Source organism: Artemia franciscana, chromosome 19, assembly GCF_032884065.1.
Source record: "Artemia franciscana chromosome 19, ASM3288406v1, whole genome shotgun sequence".
NCBI lineage: Eukaryota > Metazoa > Arthropoda > Branchiopoda > Anostraca > Artemiidae > Artemia > Artemia franciscana.
The window spans coordinates 14287155-14312917 of NC_088881.1; the positions used below are offsets into that span (position 1 = coordinate 14287155).

The 25763-nt window shown below is 31.9% G+C and overlaps 2 protein-coding genes across 2 annotated transcripts in view; both read right to left on the bottom strand.

Moving 5' to 3' along the window:
- LOC136039317 (actin-related protein 2/3 complex subunit 4) overlaps window positions 1–25763 on the bottom strand; it is a 291440-nt gene that overhangs the window by 249362 nt on the left and 16315 nt on the right. The window lies entirely within an intron of this gene.
- On the bottom strand, window positions 17528–24093 carry LOC136039313 (actin-related protein 2/3 complex subunit 4-like). The gene is made up of 3 exons (XM_065722927.1): window positions 23893–24093; window positions 20513–20683; window positions 17528–17679 (listed from the first exon to the last, which is right to left on the bottom strand). The coding sequence occupies exons 1-3, from the start codon at window positions 23950–23952 to the stop codon at window positions 17674–17676; spliced, it is 237 nt and encodes a 78-aa protein (XP_065578999.1). The 5' UTR covers window positions 23953–24093; the 3' UTR covers window positions 17528–17673.

The following is a 25763-nucleotide window of genomic DNA, read 5'->3' on the forward strand; positions in this document are numbered from 1 at the left end:
TAACCTCATTTCCTACCTTAACCGCAGCAGTGTTATTCTCGTAAATAGCACTAATCACTTTACTCTATTTTTCTGGTATACTATACAAAGACAAGACCTTCCCTAAAGCTTTTCTATCAACAGAATCGAACGCTTGCTCACAATCTATAAAACTGAGGACCAGAGGTGTTTAATAACTCAGGCACTTCTCAATTATTAACCCAAAAGTGAAAATTTGGTCGAAACATCCTTAACCTTTTCTACCGCACTGTTCTTCTCTTATAATTTTGTCTACGGCATCTCTTAGTCTAAAAAGTATCATACTACTAAGTAATTTTCTACCTACAGAGACGAGACTAATGCCTCAATAATTACCAAACTCACTCTTTATCACCTCTCTTGTACAGTGGTTTAACTAAGTGTTTCCTAAAATCGCTAGGTAATTTCCCCTTTTCAAATTCATAATCTCCAGTAATATTTCTAACCTCAGAGCCACTATATTTACGAAAATCATTTACCACACTATCAGTACCTGGATCCTCATTTTGTTTTCTTTTTAGTATTATCGCTAATTCTTCCTAACAAATCCTTCTCCGCATCCATGGTATTATAAAAATTTTCCCCTTCCTCTGTATCTTTTCCTGGAACTCTGTTTCGGTTTAGCACATTCTCAAAATGTTCTTCCCATCTCTCTTTAATTTTTTCCTTGTGACCTGGATCCTCATTATTTTGTTTTCTTTTTAGTATTGTCGCTAATGCTTCCTCACAAAACAAATCCTTCTCCACATCCAAGGTCTTATAAAATTTTTCCCTTTCCTCTGTATCTTTTCCTGGAACTCTATTTCGGTTTAGCACATTCTCAGAGTGTTCTTCCCATCTCTCTTTAATTCTTTCCTTGTGACTAATTGTGGCCTCATTCCTATCTTTTATTGGGGCAATTCCGTATTGACTACCCCCTATCAATTTATTAACATGCCAGTACAACATTTTACTATTAAGCCGTCTAGCTGCATCTTCCATATCCTCGGCAGTTTTATCCATGGTCTCCACTTCTATCCTCCTTTATTCATATTTAAATGCTTTCTCCACTTCCTTTATATTCCTTTTGCATTCATATGATCTATCACTCAGACAATTCTTGCACAAGCCCCTTCTCTTGTCTATTAAATATCAAGCTTTTTCACTAATATTGATCGCTGCGCTCCTAGCTTTCTTCCCTAAGACGCCATCAGCAACCTCACAAATTGTTTTCCTAAAATTATTCAATCCATCTTCCACATTGTCAAATTTTAAACTCACCTGTTTAGTATTCAACTGTTCCTGGAAATTTTTTTCTCTAATTCTCATCCTGGAGTCTACCAACATCAAAACTTCCCGGGAGGCAGTTATCCTTCTGAAATTTCAGCTGTAAAATTACCCTAGACAATACTAGATAGCGATCTTTACTTTTAACATCAGTAACAGCACTCCTATATACTCTAGTATCTTGTTTTGATCCTGCCAGTCTTTGGTTTGCAATAACATAATCAATAAGGTTTGCTATCTTAAAGTCATGTAAATACCATGTTAACCTATGGGACGCTTTATGACCAAACACCGTATTACTTATAAATAGATCGTTATACATACAAAATTGCAGCAGTCTGTAGCCGTTACTCTTTTCTTTTCCTACACCAAATTTACTTAGACTAGGATATCATCTATCCCTATTTCTACCGACCTGTGCGTTAAAATCTCTTAATAAAACACTATATTTCTACCTGGGACCCTGTCTATTTGCTCCTGTAACTGTAACTAAGGTTCATCTGAGTCACTAATATCTCCGTCAGTCGGTTCTACAGGAGTATATACTACTATAACTGATACCCTGAACTTTTTAGTCATAAAATGAGCGATTATTCTATTATTAATACCATCCCAGCCTAAACAAGACTTAGCAGCTTCCTTATTCATCATAAGCCATACTCCCTGTCTATGCACTCCATCCTTCCTGCCTGAGTAAATAAATTCTATATCCTCTAATTTCATGCTTCCTACCCCTGGTATATGAGTTTCTGAAACTCCTAATAAGTCCACTTCGAGAGGTCTAAATTTGTCACTCAAAATGTCGATACGACAGTTATTTTTTAACGACGTAACATTCCAAGTTCCAATTTCCATATTCTTTTAAACATGGAAATTATTTTGGCCTCAGGAAAAGCAATGTTCCCAGATTGATGGGCTATGTAATTCGTGATATTGCGTCAAATAGCAAAACAGACCATAGAAGATTTAAACTCAGGCTACGGAAAACAAAAAAAAAGGTACTTGTGTATTATCACAAACACACTCAAAAAGTAAAGTTAATCATAATGAAATATACCAAAATACGATAAAACCGTAATACTTTAATAACAAAATTATGGAAACTTCAACAAAGAATTATGGAAAATAGGCCGCCTAACCACCTCTATGTATCAAATATTTGATTAAAATATACCTGCATCGAAGTTTATTTCAGGAAAAAAATAAGCTAATTATAACCGAATGCGGGAGGAAAATCAGTTTTACTCAGAGCAAACTTCTTAAGTGTATTCGGGATAATACACAGGTACCCAAAAAAAGAATGTTCTTGACAAATTTTTCCGTTTGGAATATTCTATGAAGTAGGTGATACATTCAACCATCTAAACCCACTCTTCCTGTTGTGTGGTATGTACAGAAAAGGTAATTATTTGCCTAGTATTACCTAGGCTAGGTAATTATTACCTAGCCTGCTAATGCACTTGGTTGTAGTTTAAAGGATCACTATCCAACTTTCTCCTGCATATGCATATATAGTCCCTAGAGTAGTATAATACCTACTGATTACCAAAAAAGCAGATGAAAGAAACTTACTTCTAATAATATACTTCTTTGTAATATTTTCATTTTACAGGGAAACATTTTAGGAATCTTCTGCTTGCATCATTATTTGGCCGCCTAGGTTGGAAACACTATATAAATTTTCCTTGGTCGTTTGTTACATATACGAGATACAGCTTTTAGGAATTTCTTACATGTTGATCCCTTTAAAAAATGTTCGATGGCTAACGGACCCTTATGTTCAAAATGAAAACAATATCTATATATATAAAAATAAGTTGTCTGTGGATGTGTCTGTCTGTCTGTCTGTCGAGTGACGTCATGTCATCATGTTGTCATGAAGTTAGTTGTCGTCATGTTTGTTATGACGATGACGTCATTAAAAGTATTTAAGAAAATCGTTCAAAGACAAATTTTTAATTGTAAGAAGATCGTGGACGGAAAATATTTAATCGTAAAATGACTGAAGAACCTACAAGGGCAACAGACACACAACTTTCGAGTTACGTCATGTCATCATGTCGTAATGACGTTAGTTGTCGTCATGTTCGTTATGACGATGAGGTCATTAAAAGTATTTAAGAAAATCGTTCTTAGACAAATTCTTAATTGTAAGAAGATCGTGGACGGAAAAATGTTTAATTGTAAAATGACCGAAGAGCCTACAATGACAACAGACACACAACTTTTATATATATATATATATATATATATATATATATATATATATATATATATATATATATATATATATATATATATATATATATATATATATATATATATATATATATATATATATATATATATATATATATATATATATATATATATATATATATATATATATATATATATACTAGCTGTTGGGGTGGCGCTTCGCGCCACCCCAACACCTAGTTGGTGGGGGCGCTTCGCGCCCCCCCCAAGCCCCCCCGCGCGCGTAAGTCGTTACGCGCCATATTAGTTACGCGCCATTGTAGTTGTGTCCCTATGTCCCACCTGTGAATATAGATATATATATATATATATATATATATATATATATATATATATATATATATATATATATATATATATATATATATATATATATATGTTTTTAACTACGTAAAACTTGCGAATATACAACATTCTTTGCTGTCCCTTTGTCTGTGCATATAAATAGATTGTCAGGTTTACCGACTCTTGAACATGCAACATATAATGGTCCATGGGAAAACAATCCGTATTCAGATCTATACCTCATGATTCTAATGATTGCCCTTGAGCTTTGTTGATGGTGATTGCTAATCGACCATTCCCTGAGTCGCCATCGTCATTTATATATCCCCCTGTGCACCCCGGCGTCCCCTTTGTAGTTATGTCCCTGTGTCCCGGTCGTCATTTATATTCCCTGTGTCCCGGTCGTCATTTGTGTCCCGGTGTTCCAGTCTGTGATTTCTCTTTGAGTGTCCCGGGCGTCATTTATATTCCTTGTGTCCCGGTGTCCCGGTCGTCATTTATATCCCCCTGTGCCCCGGTGTCCCGGTCTGTATATACATTCGTTTTTTAGTTTTGTTTTTCTCCTTTATTTTTTTCCTTTTTTCTTTTTTTCTTTTTTAGTTTATTTAGATTTTTAGATTTTTTAGTTTTTTTATTAGTTTTTAGTTTTTTTGTAGTTTTTACCATTTTTTTAGTTTTTTTAGTTTTTTTTTTTACTTATGTCCTGGTCGTCATTTATACTCCCTGCGTCCCGGTCGTCATTTGTGTCTCGGTGCTTTGTTGATTGCTAATTTATATTATATTTATATTTATATTTTTTATATTTATTAATATTTTTTTAGTTTTCTTTTTCTCTTATTTTTCAGTTTTTTCTTTTTTTTTAGTTTTTTCTTTTTTAGTTTTTAGTTTTTTTTGTTTTTTACCTTTTTTTAGTTTTTTTAGTTTTTTTAGTTTTTTAGCTTTTTTAGTTTTTTTATTAGTTTTTCGTTTTTGCCTTTTTTTAGTTTTTTCAGTTTTTTTTAGTTTTTAGTTTTTTACCTTTTTTTAGTTTTTTTTTAGTTTTTTAGCTTTTTTAGTTTTTTTTCTTTTTAGTTTTTTTTGTAGTTTTTACCTTTTTTAGTTTTTTTTTCTTCTTTTGTATTAGTGTGAAATAATTCAGACGTCATATGCGGACAAACACGACGTCACTCGACAGACAGACAGACAGACATAACCCACAAACAACTTATTTTTATATATATTTATTCATATTTTTCTAGTTTTCTTTTTCTCTTTTATTTTTCAGTTTTTTCCTTTTTTTAGTTTTTTTCTTTTTTAGTTTTTAGTTTTTTTTAGTTTTTTACCTTTTTTTAGTTTTTTTTTAGTTTTTTTAGTTTTTTAGCTTTTTTAGTTTTTTTATTAGATTTTATTTTTTTGTAGTTTTTGCCTTTTTTTATAAAACTACAAAAAAAAACTAAAAACTAATAAAAAAAGTAAAAAAGCTAAAAAACTAAAAAAACTAAAAAAACTAAAAAAATGTAAAAAACTAAAAAAAATAAAAAATAAAAAAAAACTAAAAAAAAGGAAAAAACTGAAAAATAAGCTAAAATAAAGGTAAAAACCAATAAAAAACTAAAAAAAAAAGGAAAAAACTAATAAATGACGACACTCAAAGAGAAAGCGACCAGGACAAAAAACTAAAAAAAAAGGCAAAAACTACAAAAAAACTAAAAACTAATAAAAAAAATAAAAAAGCTAAAAAACTAAAAAAACTAAAAAAAGGTAAAAAACTAAAAAAACTAAAAACTAAAAAAAAACTAAAAAAGGTAAAAACTAAAAGAACTAAAAAAGAAAAAAATAAATGACGACACTCAAAGAGAAAGCGACCAGGACAAAAGGAATGTTCGATTAGCAATCAACAAAGCACCGGGACACAGGGAGTATAAATGACGACCAGGACACAAGTAAAAAAAAAAAATTAACAAAACTAAAAAGAAGGTAAAAACTACAAAAAAACTAAAAAGAAAAAAAAAACTAAAAACTAATAAAAAAACTAAAAAATCTAAAAATCTAAATAAACTAAAAAAGAAAAAAAAAGGAAAAAAATAAAGGAGAAAAACAAAACTAAAAAACGAATGTATATACAGACCGGTACACCGGGATACAAATGACGACCGGGACACAGGGAATATAAATAACGACCGGGACACAGGGACACAACTACAACGGGGACACCGGGGGAAACAGGGGGATATAAATGACGACCGGGACAAAAAAACTAAAAAGAAATAAAAACTAAAAACTAATAAAAAAACTAAAAAATCTAAAAATCTAAATAAGCTAAAAAAGAAAAAAAAAGGAAAAAAATAAAGGAGAAAAACAAAACTAAAAAACGAATGTATATACAGACCGGGACACCGGGATACAAATGATGACCGGGACCCGGGACACAGGGAATATAAATGACGACCGGGACACAGGGACACAACTACAACGGGGACACCGGGGGAAACAGGGGGATAACCTGACAATCTATTTATATGCAAAGACAATGGGACAGCAAAGAATGTTGTATATTCGCAAGTTTTACGTAGTTAAAACCATATATATATATATATATATCTATATTCACAGGTGGGACATAGGGACACAACTACAATGGCGCGTAACTATTATGGCGCGTAACGACTTACGCGCGCGGGGGGGCTTGGGGGGGGGGGGGGGGCGCGAAGCGCCCCCACCAACTAGGTGTTGGGGTGGCGCGAAGCGCCACCCCAACAGCTAGTATATATATATATGTTTTTAACTACGTAAAACTTGCGAATATACAACATTCTTTGCTGTCCCATTGTCTGTGCATATAAATAGATTTTCAGGTTTACCGACTCTTGAACATGCAACATATAATGGTCCATGGGAAAACAATCCGTATTCAGATCTATACCTCATGATTCTAATGATTGCCCTTGAGCTTTGTTGATGGTGATTGCTAATCGACCATTCCCTGAGTCGCCATCGTCATTTATATATCCCCCTGTGCACCCCGGCGTCCCCTTTGTAGTTATGTCCCTGTGTCCCGGTCGTCATTTATATTCCCTGTGTCCCGGTCGTCATTTGTGTCCCGGTGTTCCAGTCTGTGATTTCTCTTTGAGTGTCCCAGGCGTCATTTATATTCCTTGTGTCCCGGTGTCCCGGTCGTCATTTATATCCCCCTGTGCCCCCCGGCGTCCCCATTGTAGTTGTGTCCCTGTGTCCCGGTCGTCATTTATATTCCCTGTGTCCCGGTCGTCATTTGTATCCCGGTGTCCCGGTCTGTATATACATTCGTTTTTTAGTTTTGTTTTTCTCCTTTATTTTTTTCCTTTTTTCTTTTTTTTCTTTTTTAGTTTATTTAGATTTTTAGATTTTTTAGTTTTTTTATTAGTTTTTAGTTTTTTTGTAGTTTTTACCATTTTTTTAGTTTTTTTAGTTTTTTTTTTTACTTATGTCCTGGTCGTCATTTATACTCCCTGTGTCCCGGTCGTCATTTGTGTCTCGGTGCTTTGTTGATTGCTAATTTATATTATATTTATATTTATATTTTTTATATTTATTAATATTTTTTTAGTTTTCTTTTTCTCTTATTTTTCAGTTTTTTCCTTTTTTTAGTTTTTTCTTTTTTAGTTTTTAGTTTTTTTTTTGTTTTTTACCTTTTTTAGTTTTTTTAGTTTTTTTAGTTTTTTTAGCTTTTTTAGTTTTTTTGTTAGTTTTTAGTTTTTTTTTTTTAGTTTTTGCCTTTTTTTAGTTTTTTCAGTTTTTTTTAGTTTTTAGTTTTTTACCTTTTTTTAGTTTTTTTTAGTTTTTTTTCTTTTTAGTTTTTTTGTAGTTTTTACCTTTTTTAGTTTTTTTTCTTCTTTTGTATTAGTGTGAAATAATTCAGACGTCATATGCGGACAAACACGACGTCACTCGACAGACAGACAGACAGACATAACCCACAAACAACTTCTTTTATATATATTTATTCATATTTTTTTAGTTTTCTTTTTCTCTTTTATTTTTCAGTTTTTTTCTTTTTTTTAGTTTTTTTCTTTTTTAGTTTTTAGTTTTTTTAGTTTTTTACCTTTTTTTAGTTTTTTTTTTAGTTTTTTTAGTTTTTTAGCTTTTTTATTTTTTTATTAGTTTTTATTTTTTTTTGTAGTTTTTGCCTTTTTTTATTTTTTTCAGTTTTTTTTTAGTTATTAGATTTTTACCTTTTTTTAGTTTTTTTAGTTTTTCAGCTTTTTTAGTTTTTTTTCTTTTTAGTTTTTTTTGTAGTTTTTACCTTTTTTAGTTTTTTTCTTCTTTTGTATTAGTGTGAAATAATTCAGACGTCATATGCGGACAAACATGACGTCACCTGATCCACAGATCCACACACAGACAACTTATTTTTATATATATAGATATATATTTAACTACGTAAAACTTGCGAATATACAACATTCTTCGCTGTCCTATTGTCGGTCCATATAAATAGATTGTCAGGTTTACCAACTCTTGAACATGCAACATAATAATTGTCCATGGGAAAACAATTCGTATTCATATCTATACCGCATTTTTCTAACGATTGCCCTTGAGCTTTGTTGATGGTGATTGCTAATCGAACATTCCCTGTGTCCCCGTCGTCATCTATATATCCCCCTGTGCCCCCGGCGTCCCCGTTGGAGTTGTATCCCTGTGTCCAGGTCGTCATTTATATTCCCTGTGTCCCGGTCGTCATTTGTGTCCCGGTATCCCAGTCTGTAATTTCTCTTAGAGTGTCCTGGTCGTCATTTATATAGATATATAGATACAGTTTCATTTCAGTTTTTTTTCTTTTTTAGTTTTTTCTTTTCTTATTTTTTTCTTTTTTAGTTTTTCTTTTTTAAGTTTCTTCTTTTTATTGATAATAAACCTCAAGATTTTGGGTATCTGTTTTAAGGTTTTCGAATTACCTTAATCTTTTGTCAAAATATATTGAAACATTTGTGGAATTCCCAGTTTTTTTAGTTTTTTCTTTTTTTTTAGCTGTTTAGGTTTTTTTTATTTTTTTTTCTTTTTAGTTTTTTACCTTTTTATTTTTTTTACATTTTTCCTTTTTAAGTTTTTTTCTTTTTTTAATTTTTTATTTAGTTTTTTTTAGTTTTTTCTTTTTAGTTTTGTTTTTAGTTTTTTACCATTTTTGTTTTTTCGAATTACTTTAACCTATTGTCAAAATATTTCGAAATATTTATGCAATTTCCAGTTTTTACATTCTAGTTTGTTTTCTTTTATATATATAGAAGATATAATCTGGCGTAACGGACAGACAACTTATTTTTATATATATTGTCAAAATATATTGAAATATTTGTGCAATTCCCAGTTTGTTTAGTTTTTTCTTTTTTTTTAGTTTTTTAGCTTTTTTAGTTTTTTTTTAGTTTTTTATCTTTTTTATTTTTTTTGTTTTTTCTTTTTGGGTTTTTTAGTTTTTTATTTTTTCAATTTTTAATTTTTTTTTAGTTTTTTCTTTTTAGTTTTTTTTTAGTTTTTTACCATTTTTCTTTTTTCGAATTACTTTAATCTATTGTCAAAATATTTCGAAATATTTATGCAATTTCCAGTTTTTACATTCTAGTTTGTTTTCTTTTATATATATAGAAAATATAATCTGGCGTAACGGACAGACAACTTATTTTTATATATATAGATTTATAATATATATAGATAAAAGTTTCTTCTTTAGTTTTTTTTTCTTTTTTAGTTTTTTCTTTTTTTTAGTTTTTTCTTTTTATTGATTTGTTTTCTTCAATCTGTCAATGTTCATTCTAACATTGACTCTTGGAAAAATCTTTACGTGCCAAGCATGCTAAAGCTCCAACAATTTATATTAACCCTCAAATTTGGGGTATCTGTTTTAAGGTTTTCGAATTACTTTAATCTATTGTCAAAATATATTGAAATATTTGTGCAATTCCCAGTTTTTTTTTAGTTTTTTTCTTTTTTTTTAGTTTTTTAGCTTTTTTTAGTTTTTTTTTTAGTTTTTTATCTTTTTTATTTTTTGCGTTTTTTTCTTTTTAGGTTTTTCTTTTTTTAATTTTTTTAATTTTTAATTTTTTAGTTTTTTTCCTTTTAGTTTCTTTTTAGTTTTTTACCATTTTTCTTTTTTCGAATTACTTTAATCTATTATCAAAATATTTCGAAATATTTATGCTATTTCCAGTTTTTACATTTTAGTTTGTTTTCTTTTATATATATAGAAGATATAATCTGGCGTAACGGACAGACAACTTATTTATATATATATATATATATATATATATATATATATATATATATATATATATATATATATATATATATATATATATATATATATATATATATATATATATATATATATATATATATATATATATCTATATATATAAAAATAAGTTGTCTGTCTGTCTGTGGATGGATCAGGTGACGTCACCTGAAAAAACTGGATCAGGTGACGTCAAAACTGAAAAAACTAAAAAAGGCAAAAACTACAAAAAAAACTAAAAACTAATAAAAAAAATAAAAAAGCTAAAAAACTAAAAAAACTAAAAAAAGGCAAAAACTACAAAAAAACTAAAAACTAATAAAAAAGCTAAAAAACTAAAAAAACTAAAAAAAGGCAAAAACTACAAAAAAACTAAAAACTAATAAAAAAAATAAAAAATCTAAAAAACTAAAAAAACTAAAAAAAGGTAAAAAACTAAAAAAACTAAAAACTAAAAAAAACTAAAAAAAAAGGAAAAAACTGAAAAATAAGCTAAAATAAAGGTAAAAACCAATAAAAAACTAAAAAAAACTGAAAAAACTAAAAAAAGGCAAAAACTACAAAAAAAAACTAAAAACTAATAAAAAAAGTAAAAAAGCTAAAAAACTAAAAAAACTAAAAAAAGGTAAAAAAACAAAAAAAATAAAAAATAAAAAAAAAACTAAAAAAAAGGAAAAAACTGAAAAACAAGCTAAAATAAAGGTAAAAACCAATAAAAAACTAAAAAGAAAAAAAGGAAAAAACTAAAAAAAAATTTCATCTAAAAAACTAAAAAAAACTAAAAAAGGTAAAAACTAAAAGAACTAAAAAAGAAAAAAATAAATGACGAAACTCAAAGAGAAAGCGACCAGGACAAAAGGAATGTTCGATTAGCAATCAACAAAGCACCGGGACACAGGGAGTATAAATGACGACCAGGACATAAGTAAAAAAAAAAAAAACTATCTATATATATAAAAATAAGTTGTCTGTGGATCTGTGGATCGTGGATCAGGTGACGTCACCTGAAAAAACTGGATCAGGTGACGTCAAAACTGAAAAAACTAAAAAAAGGCAAAAACTACAAAAAAAACTAAAAACTAATAAAAAAAATAAAAAAGCTAAAAAACTAAAAAAACTAAAAAAAGGAACTAAAAAAGAAAAAAAAAGGAAAAAAATAAAGGAGAAAAACAAAACTAAAAAACGAATGTATATACAGACCGGTACACCGGGATACAAATGACGACCGGGACACAGGGAATATAAATGACGACCGGGACACAGGGACACAACTACAACGGGGACACCGGGGGAAACAGGGGGATATAAATGACGACCGGGACAAAAAAACTAAAAAGAAAAAAAAACTAATAAAAAAACTAAAAAATCTAAAAATCTAAATAAGCTAAAAAAGAAAAAAAAAGGAAAAAAATAAAGGAGAAAAACAAAACTAAAAAACGAATGTATATACAGACCGGGATACAAATGACGACCGGGACACAGGGAATATAAATGACGACCGGTACACAGGGACACAACTACAACGGGGACACCGGGGGAAACAGGGGGATGTAAATGACGACCGGGACAGGGAATGGTCGATTAGCAATCACCATCAACAAAGCTCAAGGGCAATCATTAGAATCATGAGGTATAGATCTGAATACAGATTGTTTTCCCATGGACCATTATATGTTGCATGTTCAAGAGTCGGTAAACCTGACAATCTATTTATATGCAAAGACAATGGGACAGCAAAGAATGTTGTATATTCGCAAGTTTTACCTAGTTAAAACCATATATATATATATATATATATATATATATATATATATATATATATATATATATATATATATATATATCTATATTCACAGGTGGGACATAGGGACACAACTACAATGGCGCGTAACTATTATGGCGCGTAACGACTTACGCGCGCAGGGGGGCTTGGGGGGGCGCGAAGCGCCCCCACCAACTAGGTGTTGGGGTGGCGCGAAGCGCCACCCCAACAGCTAGTATATATATATATATATATATATATCTATCTATATAAAAATAAGTTGTCTGTCTGTCTGTGGATGGATCAGGTGACGTCACCTGAAAAACTGGATCAGGTGACGTCAAAACTGAAAAAACTAAAAAAAGGCAAAAACTACAAAAAAAACTAAAAACTAATAAAAAAAATAAAAAAGCTAAAAAACTAAAAAAACTAAAAAAAGGCAAAAACTACAAAAAAAACTAAAAACTAATAAAAAAGCTAAAAAACTAAAAAAACTAAAAAAAGGCAAAAACTACAAAAAAAACTAAAAACTAATAAAAAAAATAAAAAAGCTAAAAAACTAAAAAAACTAAAAAAAACTAAAAAAAGGTAAAAAACTAAAAAAAAAAAAAATAAATAAATAAAAAAAAGGAAAAAACTGAAAAATAAGCTAAAATAAAGGTAAAAACCAATAAAAAACTAAAAAGAAAAAAATGAAAAAACTAAAAAAAAATTTTCATCTAAAAAACTAAAAAAAACTAAAAAAGGTAAAAACTAAAAGAACTAAAAAAGAAAAAAATAAATGACGACACTCAAAGAGAAAGCGACCAGGACAAAAGGAATGTTCGATTAGCAATCAACAAAGCACCGGGACACAGGGAGTATAAATGACGACCAGGACATAAGTAAAAAAAAAAAACTATCTATATATATAAAAATAAGTTGTCTGTGGATCTGTGGATCGTGGATCAGGTGACGTCACCTGAAAAAACTGGATCAGGTGACGTCAAAACTGAAAAAACTAAAAAAAGGCAAAAACTACAAAAAAAACTAAAAACTAATAAAAAAAATAAAAAAGCTAAAAAACTAAAAAAACTAAAAAAAGGCAAAAACTACAAAAAAAACTAAAAACTAATAAAAAAGCTAAAAAACTAAAAAAACTAAAAAAAAGGCAAAAACTACAAAAAAACTAAAAACTAATAAAAAAAATAAAAAAGCTAAAAAACTAAAAAAACTAAAAAAACTAAAAAAAGGTAAAAAACTAAAAAAACTAAAAACTAAAAAAAAACTAAAAAAAAGTAAAAAACTGAAAAATAAGCTAAAATAAAGGTAAAAACCAATAAAAAACTAAAAAAAAAAACTGAAAAAACTAAAAAAAGGCAAAAACTACAAAAAAACTAAAAACTAATAAAAAAAGTAAAAAAGCTAAAAAACTAAAAAAACTAAAAAAACTAAAAAAAGGTAAAAAACTAAAAAAAATAAAAAATAAAAAAAAACTAAAAAAAAGGAAAAAACTGAAAAATAAGCTAACATAAAGGTAAAAACCAATAAAAAACTAAAAAGAAAAAAAGGAAAAAACTAAAAAAAATTTTCATCTAAAAAACTAAAAAAGGTAAAAACTAAAAGAACTAAAAAAGAAAAAAATAAATGACGACACTCAAAGAGAAAGCGACCAGGACAAAAGGAATGTTCGATTAGCAATCAACAAAGCACCGGGACACAGGGAGTATAAATGACGACCAGGACATAAGTAAAAAAAAAATTAACAAAACTAAAAAGAAGGTAAAAACTACAAAAAAACTAAAAAGAAAAAAAAACTAAAAACTAATAAAAAAACTAAAAAATCTAAAAATCTAAATAAACTAGGCTGATAGAGAAAGAAAGAACAGAAAGCGTGCCGAGGAACTACCAGAGCAACGCGAAACTAGACTTGCTCCTAAAGGAGAAAGTGAAAAAAGAAGGCATGCCGAGGAACTACCAGAGCAACATGAAACCAGACTTGCTGCTAAAAGAGAAAGTAAAAAAAGAAGGTGTGCCGAAGGAAAGCCATTGAAGACTTTCCTTACTGGAACTACGTCAGAATCTAAGCGTTTTTTTGTCAAAAATCAGAAAATATAACTCATGTTTCCAAATGACGTCGTTTGGAGCCCAAATCGAAAATCCAGATCAATTTATGTCTACTTTCAAAGTAAAAGGGCAAATTTATCATAGAGTAGGGTCCCTTCTACCATTCTCAGGCGAGAATCATAAATTTTTACAATTGTACTTCATCAGTGATAGAAATTCTAAATTGAATGCACGTTGCGAAATTTCTCCCAAAGTTGAAAGGACAATCGTTTCCCAATTGCAACATCTTTTCCACGAAAATAATAATTTAGTGCGTCAGTTCAAAACAGCCATCGATTTGATGCCTACTGATACGCATATAATTGTTATTTCCGCTGACAAAACGCCTCCTGGCCAACATGTGCGTAGATACAATGCTCCAACTATCGACGAAGTGGCAATCGTTATGGTCGGTGATCAGTTTTTACCTCGAGATATTATTCTTCATAAGCGAAACGCTCAGTTGTTAAGAATTGCTGAAACTCATCGATGCTACGATGCCCTACAATATCCTATCATTTTTTGGGATGGAGCCGACGGCTATCACTTTAATATTAAATTGATGAATCCAGCCACTAACAAAGAAATGAATAAGAAATGCAGTGCAATGCATTATTATTCCTATAGACTAATGATTCGGCAGGATGAAGAAAATTATATTTTAAAATGCCGTGAATTGTTTCACCAATATGTCGTTGATATGTATGCTAAAATTGAATCAGAACGTTTGCTATATATCCGCCTGAATCAGACCAAGCTCTGCTCTGAACAATACATTCATTTGCGAGATGCAGTTGTAAATGACGGTAATACCACAAACGTGGGAAGATTAACAATTTTACCTTCGTCATATGCTGGCAGTCCCCGTCATATGCATGAATATGCTCAAGATGCTATTGCGTATGTTCGTCTCTATGGTCATCCAGATTTATTTATTACATTTACATGTAATCAATCTTGGGACGAGATACAGCAGCTTTTACTTCAAGGACAATCGCCGGTTCATAGACATGACATTACGGCCCGTGTCTTCCGGCAAAAGTTGAAATCACTGATAAACTACATAGTAAAACTTGAAGTGTTTGGGTCAGTGCGATGTTAGTTGTACTCAGTGGAATGGCAAAAACGAGGTTTTCCACATGTACATATACTAATCTGGCTACATAAAAAAATTACTTCGAACGAAATTGATGATGTGATTTCCGCTGAAATACCTGATGAAAATGTCGATAAGGGGTTACATGATATTATTGTAAAAAATATGATACATGGACCTTGCGGTGCACTGAACGAAAATTCACCATGCATGGCCAAAGGAAGGTGCACAAAGCAATATCCTCAACTTTTAGTATCCAACACAATTACTGGCAATGATGGTTACCCACAATATAGAAGAAGATCTACTGAAGATGGCGGTAAAACAGCAAAAATAAAGAAGCGTAACGGTACCACCATCGAAGTAGATAAGCAGTGGGTTGTTCCATATTCCCCGTTATTATCAAAAACATTTAATGCACACATAAACGTTGAATACTGTAACTCCGTAAAGGCAACCAAATACATATGTAAATACGTCAACAAAGGCAGTGACATGGCAGTTTTTGGCTTGCAGCCCGAAATCAAAGATATCGACGAAATCGTACAATATCAGGCTGGAAGATACATAAGCAGTACTGAAGCTGTTTGGCGAATTCTTTCATTTCCGATACATGAATGTAGTCCAGCTGTTGTTCACTTAGCGGTACATTTACAGAATGGTCAACGTGTTTATTTCTCGGAAACCAACGTGCAACAAAGAGCCCTGAATCCACCGGATACAAAGTTAACCGCTTTCTTTTCGCTTTGCAAAAATGATTCTTTTGCAAAAAAACTGCTGTATACTGAAGTGCCTTCGTATTACACGTGGAATACTAAAAATAAAGTATTTGAACTTCAAAAACAGGGTAAGTCAGTCGACGGCCAACCTACCATCTTCAAAGATACCACGATAGGAAGACTCTACACCGTTCACCCCAATCAACATGAATGCTTCTTTCTACGCCTGCTTTTGGTGAATGTACCCGGTCTGACATCCTTTGAGTATTTGAGAACTGTAAACGGTACTATACATGACACTTACCGTAGTGCATGCCAAGCTCTGAATTTATTGGAGAAACAATCTATTTATATGCAGCGACAATTTGACAGCGAAGAATGTTGTATATTCGCAAGTTTTACGCAGTTAATTTGTATTGTATCTATCTATATAAAAACGAGTTGTGTGTATGCATTATGTTTGTTTGTAAAAAGAGCGTTTGCATATGACGTCATTATTAGTACATAAGGCTTTGAATATGCACAGACAATGGGAAAGCCAAGAATGTTGTATATTCGCAAGTTTTACGTAGTTTGAAACACATATATAAATCTATCTATATTCACAGGTGGGACACAGGGACACAACTACAATGGCGCGTAACTAATATGGCGCTTAACGACTTACGCGCGCGGGGGGGCTTGGGGGGTTGCGAAGCGCCCCACCAACTAGGTGTTGGGCTTTACAACAGGTCATCATACCCATGGTGTAACACCCCCTGGGCCCACACTATACATGGCCTAGCGTAAGACAAAAACAACTCCCATATCATCTGTGTCCTCTAGTATGTTTCGAGCTCTTCTAGAGAGTAAACAGCTTGGAAAAGCCGTCTTTCAGTCATAGTTGGTTGCGAATGAAACCCGTATTCTTAGAGCCATCTTGAAACATAAGGATAAGACTGGGTCACTGTCATCCAGTAAATATGTATTTCTCGACCCATCGTATATTAAATCAATAAATAATTTTATGATTAAATTGTCTTCCAAAGGCAGGCAACTAACAAAGCGTAAAAGTGAATCATTAACAAAAAAAGGGTGTTCAAATTATTTAGGATCATCAAAATATTCAGAAAGCTTCTTGGTACAAATCGACGTGACGTTATTTCAAGTATCGGTATCGACGATTCGGCAATCGATTTGAAAATCAATATTTCTTCTCAACGATATCATAACCGATTTTCGTTCATTTTTATCAGTTTACTTGTCAAAGATAAGGCCAAAAACAAGAGAAGTTACTTTTTTAAGACCAATAAAAAATTTGCACACAGAAGTACGTTTACTTCGCGGTAAAATTGGCGAACAATAAATGAGATTAAATCAAATTAAACGCTTTTTCTGCATGTACTAACGACATAATATTTTAATGATAGCGTATTCTAATGGTTTTGTGACTAATGCTGGGCAACGATGGAGAGAGTATGCAGTCACTGGATTGCATTTTTGATGGAGTATCAATAAACGAAACAATTCTTTCCATTTTTGAAGTTCACTTAAATTGTCCAACTCCTTGTATCTTACTTACCCTCTTTTTAATTTCTACTTATTATCATTATTCTTTGGATGAACTTGTTTTGTCACATCTTGACAATCACCTTTTAGTAAGGTGACTAACCACTCCTTATCTCATTAAGCATTGTTGTCTCCACAAAATTCTTGTTTGTTGCATGGGTTGTCTACCTACACATCAGATGAATATCTACTAATCAAGAGTGCCGAGAAACTATCAAGTAACTAATGACTTCAAACATAGCTTTAACTTTTTTTCCAACTTTATTAAAAAGCGTAAACTTACAACTGATTTACGAAACAAGGTAGAAAACTGGAAGTCTTGGATAAAAGCAGTGACAATTGACATATAAGACGCATGACTTACCCACATACTGACGAATAGACTTGATCAGAACTGAAAAGAAAAAAAATACATTAATTACACACAAAAATTGCGTTTCTTATAAAAAATTGTTTCTTCTACAATTGAAGAATGAATGGATGGTTTATTCATGGTCCGTTATAAAAATACGTATAGAACTGCAGCACAAGCGAATACTCAAAATGAAACAAAACAAAACTTCTAAGACCATGGGTGTAGGGTGTGGACATAAACAATTTTTCTTACTGTGGCAACTATCTTACTACTCCACAATATGCATCACAATTTATCATTAAAACATCTCCATTCTTGTGACAGTTTACCATTAAAATTTACTGTACTAGTTACAGCGGCAATACGTGGATTACATTATTACTATTAGACACAAACGAGTTTCGAGTCCAGGGTGAGAGAGGAAGGAGATATTTTGAAAAACAGTAACAGCATGACCTTATTCGCTTAATGTCTGCGCGAGTAAAAATCCTCCAAAACGGGACAACAAACGGTAAGTACGGCAGAGCAATAGCGTTAAATTATCTTGCAAGCATTAGGCGATTAAATCGTTTTTTTTCAAGCAATGCTCCTTAAAGCAGCTGACATTTGCTTCTTGATATTCGCAAGAAGCAAGGGTCCTATTTGCTCGAATGGATCTGCCTTTAGGCAAACCTAGGTAAGTCAACAAAGCACTGGATGTGATGGCCGCATCCGCAAGCATAACACACATATCCGAGTAATCTCTCCAATTAAACTAGACGACTTCCAATTTGCTAGCATTGAAACCTAGTCCTATTTTAGCATATTCCTTTCTCAGATTCATAAAGTTCTCTTCTAGACGAGCACCAGTGCGGCTATCATACAATCTCCGTAACAGATTATACTTCCGTCGACACTCGTAACTAAACAGGCTGGCAAAACTTGACATTGAGGTTCTATTACCGCGTTATCCTACGGATAACGGGCCACAACTGAAACGTCTCTGATTCCCTTATACACTGGGAGCGGAATAAATACACCAGGGATAACAGGAATTTAAATTCTACCAAGGATTTATGTTATGTCCGAACTTACCGAGACTGAGAAGTAGTCTGAAATGAAACTGGTCGCGTGAACACGCGCTTGGGCAGCAGTCATCCTTTCTGACGCTGGCGCAGTCTTAATTATATGTCAACAAAATTCACAGTTGTGAATTTTAGCAACGTGACAATTCTTTCTGATGAAATCCAGATCTTTATAGACAAACAGAACCACGTTCGTAAGGGACACAGATTGGTCAACCAGATTTCAGTTAAAGTCATCAATAATTAACTTCTGCTTCGTTGGCCTACTATTCAAGCATTCAGAGAGTTTACTACATTCCTGAGCAAATCGTTTTCCGACTGCTCAGCCCTGTAATCAAACTTTAGCTTCAGCCAAAGATTACCAGTTCTAATAATTGAGAAAGAGAAACGGACAGAAAGCAAAATATTTACGCAAGAATATGGATTCATAACCATGTATAAAGAAAAATAATATTATTTTAGTGTAAACATTGAAAAATTATCCAGTAGAATTATTAAAGCATTTGTTCTCGAATACAATGATCTGACAACCAGGAAAAGTCCACAAAAACTGCAAGGTCACCTAGATGCTTAGACATGGCTTGTATCACTTTGTTAAGGGTTTTCTTCTTTTTCGTCTCTTTTAATCAAAATCCTAAATAAAAGTTAACTAAAGAGCTCATTTTCACTGGCGATTTAGAAAGATCAAAGCCACAGACCAATAACAAGCTTTGGGACTCGGGCACATACTATTTCAAAAATGCAGACAAACACTAAAAAATAGAAGAAATTATTAAATTATATTTTTAAATTTCCAACTCTATTCCAGTTTTAATTTTTAGTGATAAATTTTCAACACCACAAGTTTACATGTCGATTAGTACCCATAGTCCGAGCAGAGTTAGCACTCAGCCGAGGTATTATTCACGCCATCAAAATACAAGGTATTTACCGTTTTCACCTAAAAGGTATCATATATGGAAATAGTTGTGAATTTCGAGCTCTCTTGTCGAAACATACGATTAACGAAGTAGAAAAGCTCCGCAAGACCCTGCAACTGAAATGTCAGTTCGACACCCTTTGCGTCGGCAATGGCTCTGGACAATCTCTATCCAAAACAATTTTCAGATACTTCGTATTAAGTAGTCACGCAGTAGGGGGCACTTAGTAAGGAACAACCAATATCATAATAATAAATGTCAAACAAACTACAAAAAAATTAGAGAGAAGCCAGATGTGAGCCGGAGATTTAGTTTGTTCGCTTTTGAGCTTATTCAATGACAGGAATCTAAACAGAGAGGTTTTATTTATCAATTAACCATGAGGATCTGACCTTTTAACTCAGTATAACTAATAAAATAAAAATACAACAACGGGCAAAACTATTAACTAAAATTTGAGGAATTGAAAAAAAAGTAATATATTCGTATTTTTATACCAATAAAAACCCCAAACCTCTGAGATTTCATCAATACCTACTAGATATACATTTTTAATACAACTTTCTCGCTTTCTTAATTAGAGGTTTCACTTATTATGTACTTTCACTTAATTTTAAATAGAAACAGAAAGGCAGTGTGGTTTAATAAATTATTTACGTCGATGATACAGTTTATTATATATTGTTATGTGCACCTTTATCCCTCGGATAGAGTAATATGATGTATAGTACATAGATCCCACAAAACTTCTTGATAGACGACAGAGGAAGGGCAAAAGTACCAAACGTTAAATGTCTTTTTTTCTTTCTATAAAATCACGGAGATAAAATTTAATTATTTAGAAATGACACCTCACAGAGATACAAACAAATATTTTAGAATACTTACTCGTTTTAAAAATTCCTCGGCACATATTCTAGCACGTGCATTCACAGCCAATTTCATTTCGGATATTTCTTTGTCTATCTCCTCCATAAAGTGGATTACAAAGTCCACAAGCTTATGTTTATACATAGCCTCTGTATGGAAATTTGTAATTAAAAAACTGATGTCGTATCCCTATATAAAAAAAGAAATTTTAAAAAGTGACAGGACTAGGCACGTACACGGGAATTCATTTTATGAGCCCATATTTAACACTAAGAAACAACGTGTGATCTAGGAAAGACCGGAATCATAATATTTCATATGAGAGGCTTGGATACGTCACGATAAGTTATTTATATATATTTTGGCTTTTTTAAAGAAAATCCGAGCATTGTGGGTGGATTGGATCCAGCACATGTAATATGAAAATCGGAATAAAAATGCAAACAGGCAAATCATATGAAAAAAAAAATGATTGATAAAATCTTGAGAGTCTGGACTGCCTTCCCCCTCTCTAGGACCTAAATAGCTGGATCAAACATTTTTTGCAGGCTAAAAGCTGCGGCAATAAAGGAAACTTTTGAATTCGTAGTATTCTTAGCTATACCCCGGGGGGGGGCATTTAAGGTTTATATAGAAAGGGTGATCGTATAAACTTCGGAGGGGGCTCATTAGATTACTAATCAGAAGTCTAAGTTCCCTTTTTGAGATTTAGAGTGATCGAAGGGTGGGTACTCCACCACCCACCCACCCCAAACCTCGTATTTTCCCGAAATGCATCAGATAGAAATATTGAGATGGCCATTTGTTGTAGAAGAAACTTCGAAAACAGCTCATTCAGTTGGAAATTGAATGGGCCAGTGCCATTTTTAATAGTCGAAAGTGATTGGAGGGGAATAAACCCCCCCTCCCACGTTTACTATTAATAAATAATAAAAAAAATTTGAAACTATGTCTTTGAGGATGACAACTCCCACACAGTTCTCAGGGCAAGAGTTGTATTTTATGCCCTGGGGGCATAAAAGCTATATATAGAAAAGGTAATCGTATAAACTTCGGTGGGGACTCACTGGATTCGTACTCAGAAGTTCTAGCGCCCTTTTAAAGATATAGAGTGATCAGAGGGTGGATCGTATTTTCCCAAAATGCATCTTATAAAAAAATTTCTGATGGCCATTTGTTGTCGTAGAAACTAAACACTCCCACACCCACCATTTCCCTAAACACATCCAATCAAAATTTTGAGACAGCCATTTTGTTCGACGTAATTGAAAGGACCAGAAATTATGTCTTTGAGGACGACAACCCCACCCCCCAGCCCTAAGGGCAAGGTAAGATATGCCCTGAGGACATATACGGTATATGTTTTTGACAACCCCCATACCTTCTCAAGACAAGAACATAATTTGCACTTTGCTGATAAAAAACATGTCTGTGGATTGTAAGTTTAGTATACATATACTGATATATATTCCTTAAAGTTATAATAATTTTAAATCTATTGAAGTTTAAAAAGTTAAAACATTTTAAACGTTCATCGATTTAAATCATACAATAAATAGCCAAGTTAAACTCTAAACGAGTAAAAATTAACATGAATAGGGCTGACAACCCCCATGCCCTCTCTAGACCGGAGCATAATTTGCACTTTACTGAAAAAAAAACATTTAAAGTGTTTTCACTTTGGTTTTATTTGTTTAAAATATTTTTTCTAGGTATATGAAGTCATTCCCCTCGCGCTCCAATTACAGCACGAGTGTCTGGTGCCCTTTTTGAGAGTAACTATAGATTGGAGGGTAACCAGCTCTTCTCTCAAGCCCATTCAGTTTCTAAACGCATCCAGTCAAAATTTTTAGGCAGCCATTTTGTTCAGCATAGTAGAACAGTCTCGCAACTATGTCTTTAGGAATATCAGGCATGTCAACCCTCCACAATTATGCAATTGGCACATTTTGCTTTAAAATAAATCAAAAGGCATTGTCTTTATGGTTGCAGATAAGACATCTCGGAAGTATATCGAGAAGGACTAGGGGTCTTAAGTTGAAACTTTTTGGGAGACTACTATTACTACTTCTGATCTTACAATTTAAATAAATAAAAAAAAAGAGTGTAAGCGTATCCAGCTTTTCAAAGAGCATAAATAGAATCTTTTGAGAGTGATATTAAGTTTTATTTTTCAGGATATTTTCAGAAGCTATAAAATTAAATTCAAAAACATTGTTTGTGTCACGATTAAAAATTGTTGAAAAGTCTCCCTAACTTACAAATAGCAATCCATACTTTCAATTCTTATTGAAGAAAACTGCAAAGATATACAATAATTTTTTTTTGAAAGACTATTTCAATAAAAAACAAACAGAAATGAATTTAGAAAACTTTTTCCACAAGACAAGTTTTTCAAAGAACAGCAAAGAGCTCCATTAAATCAAGAATGAGCAAAAGTAAAGTCAAATAATCCTCCAAGCCTACAATCACAAATCACTAGCAATAAACAAATTAATCTCCAAACCAACAGAAATTAAAATAATTAGCCAAGTCAAACTCAAAACGAGCAAAAATTAACATGAGTAGGGCTGAAGACCCCTATGCCTTCTCAAGGCCAGAACAAAAGTTGCACTTTACTAAAAACAAAATGCGCTTAACATGTTTTCACCTTTCTTACTTTTAAAAATGAAAAATTATCCAAACCTTAAAGAAAAAATGGCAGTATATGTCAATTAAACTGACAATCCATGGTCATTTGTTTGTTGTTGTTTTTTTAGTGTAAGTGTCAACATTTATGACTATGTCTTCTCAAGACCAGAACACAATTTGCACTTTACTAAAAACAAAATATGTTTGAAATGTTTTCACCTTTCTTACTTTTATATATAAAAAACTTTCAAAATGTTAAGGAAGAAATGTCAGTATATGTTAATTAAACTGACAATCCACAATCATTTATTTGTTTGTTGTTTTTTTTTTCAGTAAAGCACAAATTTTCTTGTCATTTGCGTTGGTCTTACCGTTTACCCACTCCTCTATTCCCCTTGATAATAGCTTCCAGATGTAAAAACAAAAGTTGAGCAACTTTTTTTTTTATGTAGAGTTTTAAAACTTGTAATTCTATATTTTTATATTATTTTGAAACTTAAAGGCAGTACAATCTTAGAAAATAAGTAAAATAATACAGATAAATAACATATATATATATATATATATATATATATATATATATATATATATATATATATATATATTATATATATGTGTGCATAAACAATATCTCATTGATAATTAAATAAAATAAAGTAGATATTTCGATATCTTGATCCTCGGTGCATTTTTTTTTCCTGTGAGAACACATCTATGTCAGCACAGGATTAAAGAAAACAGACATGACTGAGCGCAGTTGTGATTACCTCAATAGGTTTTCTTCTCAGTATGACAAAATTTTCTGCTCTCATCATCATAAACCTCATAAATTTGTGGCACAAAATTTTTTCTATCTCGTCAGCTTGCTTAATACCAATACTTATCCGTACAGAGTTGATTGACGGCTCAATTAAGACCTTTTCTTTCTCATTTCGGCTAATAACGACTGGTTTAAGTAATAATTCTTCACTGGTCCTACAAATAAAATTTAGCAATTATCTAATTAAGAAACTAAAAATAAAATAACTAAAACATAAAATACACCTATAGGCATCTAAAAGTTCCTTTGAAGTTGGGAAACGTACTTTCGGATAGTAAGCTCTCTGTATTCGTCAGAATAAAGCAAGGAGCTTTCACATCACCAATTATATGCAACAACGCATCTCTTCCTGTGCAGATTGACCTACTTGTTAGTTGTATTTCAAAAGAGATGGATACATCAGTGGTTTGTTAAGTGGACAATCTGTTAAATATGTGCTGGTCAATAGCTAGTCTTCAACAGAGTTTTGATAACCTGATAGATATCTACAAATAGGACCAAGTATGAATGCTGCAAAGTCCCAAGTCCTCTTCTTTAATTTACACGGTAGTTCAATTCAATTTATTTTCAAAATGGGCAGCAGACAAGCCGAATATTCGTTTAGTCAATAATGCCCGATAGTGCCTGTCTAGGTAATAGTGAGGTGGCATCCACCACTGTACTAACATCTTTAGGTCTCCTGATTGGGTCTCTAATTAAGAGGACACAAAAGCTTTTGCTTCAAAATACTGAACACAAAGTTAGAATTGCTTATGCTAGTGTAGTTACATTGCAGCTTAATCTATAACGGAAAGCTATTTCTCGAATATATAAGTCTGGCTCTCCCATATATTCTATATTTTACCCCATTTTGGGACACTTTTACTGAATCTCTTAGGCGAGTGTTATGAAAGTGATATTTTAAATACGCGAAGTTTTTGGTTCAGGCCCCTTGGTGGTTCAAGAATAGTTAACCATTTTAGTCTTGTGGAACTGGTTCAGGCTGTGGATGAACAGTTTCAAATAACCATGAATAACCATAAAACTGAATAACCATTCCTCTTCTTGCCCATGGAAGGCTGCACTATTTTAGATTTGGTATTATTAGTAATTTATGTATGTCTTTATGACATACATATTTTTTTTTCTTTCTTTCATTGTACTCTGTCGTTTTCTTTTTCTTTTTTTTTATAGATGGGTAATAAAGAACATTCATTCATTCAATGTTTTACAAAATAAAAGGTGCAGACAAAATGAGTTATGGAAATGACATTATATATGTACAAAATAGAGCATCCAAATTCTTTGGTACAATACAACAACTACACAAAACATATTCTTTCTGATTCTCTTCTACCCACCCAAACTAACAACTAAAATGAGAGACAAGGGAATAAGAAGCATTGACAATAAAACATAAAACTTCACAACTTTTTTTGAAACAACCTTCATTGCATCGATACAAACTTTTATATTCGTTATTTGACTATAAAACTTTTGATTCCAAAAAGTCCTCTCAATTGAGGTGGTGGCCCCCCTCCTCTATTTTCTTCAGGAGAGATATATCCCTCCCCCCGGCCGTTTCTGCTAGTGAATACTTTTCTTCAATAAATGGAAAATATGATTATTTGACTATACAGATTAATCAACTGAACATGTTAATCCATGAGCAGATAGATATAAATTTTTAAATTATCTGTATTTACACCAGTTAACTGCTATTCTATATTTACAGAATCATCAAATCAGACGACCCCCTCCCCCTGAATAAGAAAAATAACCGAAAATATCTACAGTCTTGAAATTTACAATGGGGAGGATGGTGGGGCCTCGAAATAA